General features: G+C 61.2%; 1 protein-coding gene across 1 annotated transcript in view; it reads right to left on the bottom strand.

Annotated features, from left to right (window-relative positions):
• Positions 1 to 1,362, bottom strand: part of XPA (XPA, DNA damage recognition and repair factor) — a 7,933-nt gene that overhangs the window by 3,619 nt on the left and 2,952 nt on the right. The window contains exon 5 of the mRNA XM_021381530.1: positions 1,196 to 1,315. Coding sequence (XP_021237205.1) covers positions 1,196 to 1,315 — 120 coding nt within the window. The remainder of the gene's footprint in view (positions 1 to 1,195; positions 1,316 to 1,362) is intronic.

The raw sequence follows: 1,362 nt of genomic DNA, 5'->3' as shown, positions 1-1,362 counted from the left end.
GGGGGGGGGTCGGAGGGCACGGCTCCGTGTTCGGCCGGCGGCAGCGGGGGTGGATGGCCAGAGAGCTGCTAGGAGTGGAATGGGGATGGAGCTCCACTACAATCCTCTCCCCAAGCCCTCTCAGCACTGCTCCAAGCCCAGGCTCGTCCTGCGCCGGCCGGGTGCTGTCCTCGCCGGGTGCTCAGCGCCGTCCGCTCGTGTTCCGCGTGACACCGACAGCTGACGGGGGGGAACCGCTGCTACGGGGGAAGGCTCGATAAAAACGGAAAGAAAACCATCCTAGCAAAAACCAACGCCTTACGCGCTCCTCTTAGATCGCGCTGCAACGGGGAAGAACGTGAATAAAACCTGGAAGAGAAAGTTAATTCGCGGCGTGCGGCATCATCCATCTTTAATAGCGCCCGGCCGACATCTTATCCGGCTCAGCCCGCTCCGCATGGCGTGCTCTTACATCACGCCTCGCAATGCACGGCAGCGCTCCCGAGCAAAAGCCGCTTCCTTAGGACAATGACATCATAAATTACACAGCACCAACCACCCGCAGCAAAGGCGTCCCGCATTCCCGCGCCTTTTCTCTTGGGGAAAAAAAATAAAAATAAAAATTAAAGGAAGATTTAAAAAAAAAAAGAAAGAAAAAGAAAAGAAGAAAAAAAAAAAAAAAAAAAAAAGAAAAAGCCCATCCCGGCAGCCAGCACGGAGCTACGGGCTGCTCCGCTCCCTGCATGGAATCCGCCGGCCAGCCCTAACAAAGAGGGACACTGCACCACGGCTCTGCGGCTGATCCAGCGCAGAACAAAAGCGAGACAAAGGCATTCCCAGAAAAGAACCGGCATCTATTTCGGGACCGCGACGCCTCCGTTCGCTGCCGGGGAAGAGGATCCCGACGCAGCACGTCGGCACCCGCCGCACAGCGCCCGGCCGCTGCAGCAGTGCGGGGCAGTCGGCCGCAAATGGGAGAATCCGGAATCGCGGAAGAAAAGGCAGAAATGGCGCTTACCGGGAGGGCAGCGCCGTGCCCCACTTTCCCGTCCCGCAGTGCCCGCAGAGTGGTGCGCGCGGCGCGGCGCGCCGGGAAGAATGGGGGGAGGGAGAACAAGGAGGGAACTAAAAAACCCGGGAAAAAAAAAAAAAAAAAAAAAAAAAACTCGCGGAACCGCCCTGCCCGCGTCCCCCCGCCCCCGCCCCGCGCCGTTACCGGGGGGATGCACGATCCTCTCGGCGCCGCCGCGCTGCTCCTCCTCCTCCTCCTCCTCCTCCAGGAAGAAGCCCCCTCCCGTGTCCACGACCTTGGGGGGGCCCCGCGCCCGCGCGCCGCCTGCGGAAGACAAACCGCGCCGCGCCGCCTCAGCGCCCGCCGCTGCC

The sequence above is a fragment of the Numida meleagris genome, chromosome Z (genome assembly GCF_002078875.1).
Source record: "Numida meleagris isolate 19003 breed g44 Domestic line chromosome Z, NumMel1.0, whole genome shotgun sequence".
NCBI classification, from domain to species: Eukaryota; Metazoa; Chordata; class Aves; order Galliformes; family Numididae; genus Numida; species Numida meleagris.
This window is presented reverse-complemented; position numbering and strand designations above follow the sequence as displayed.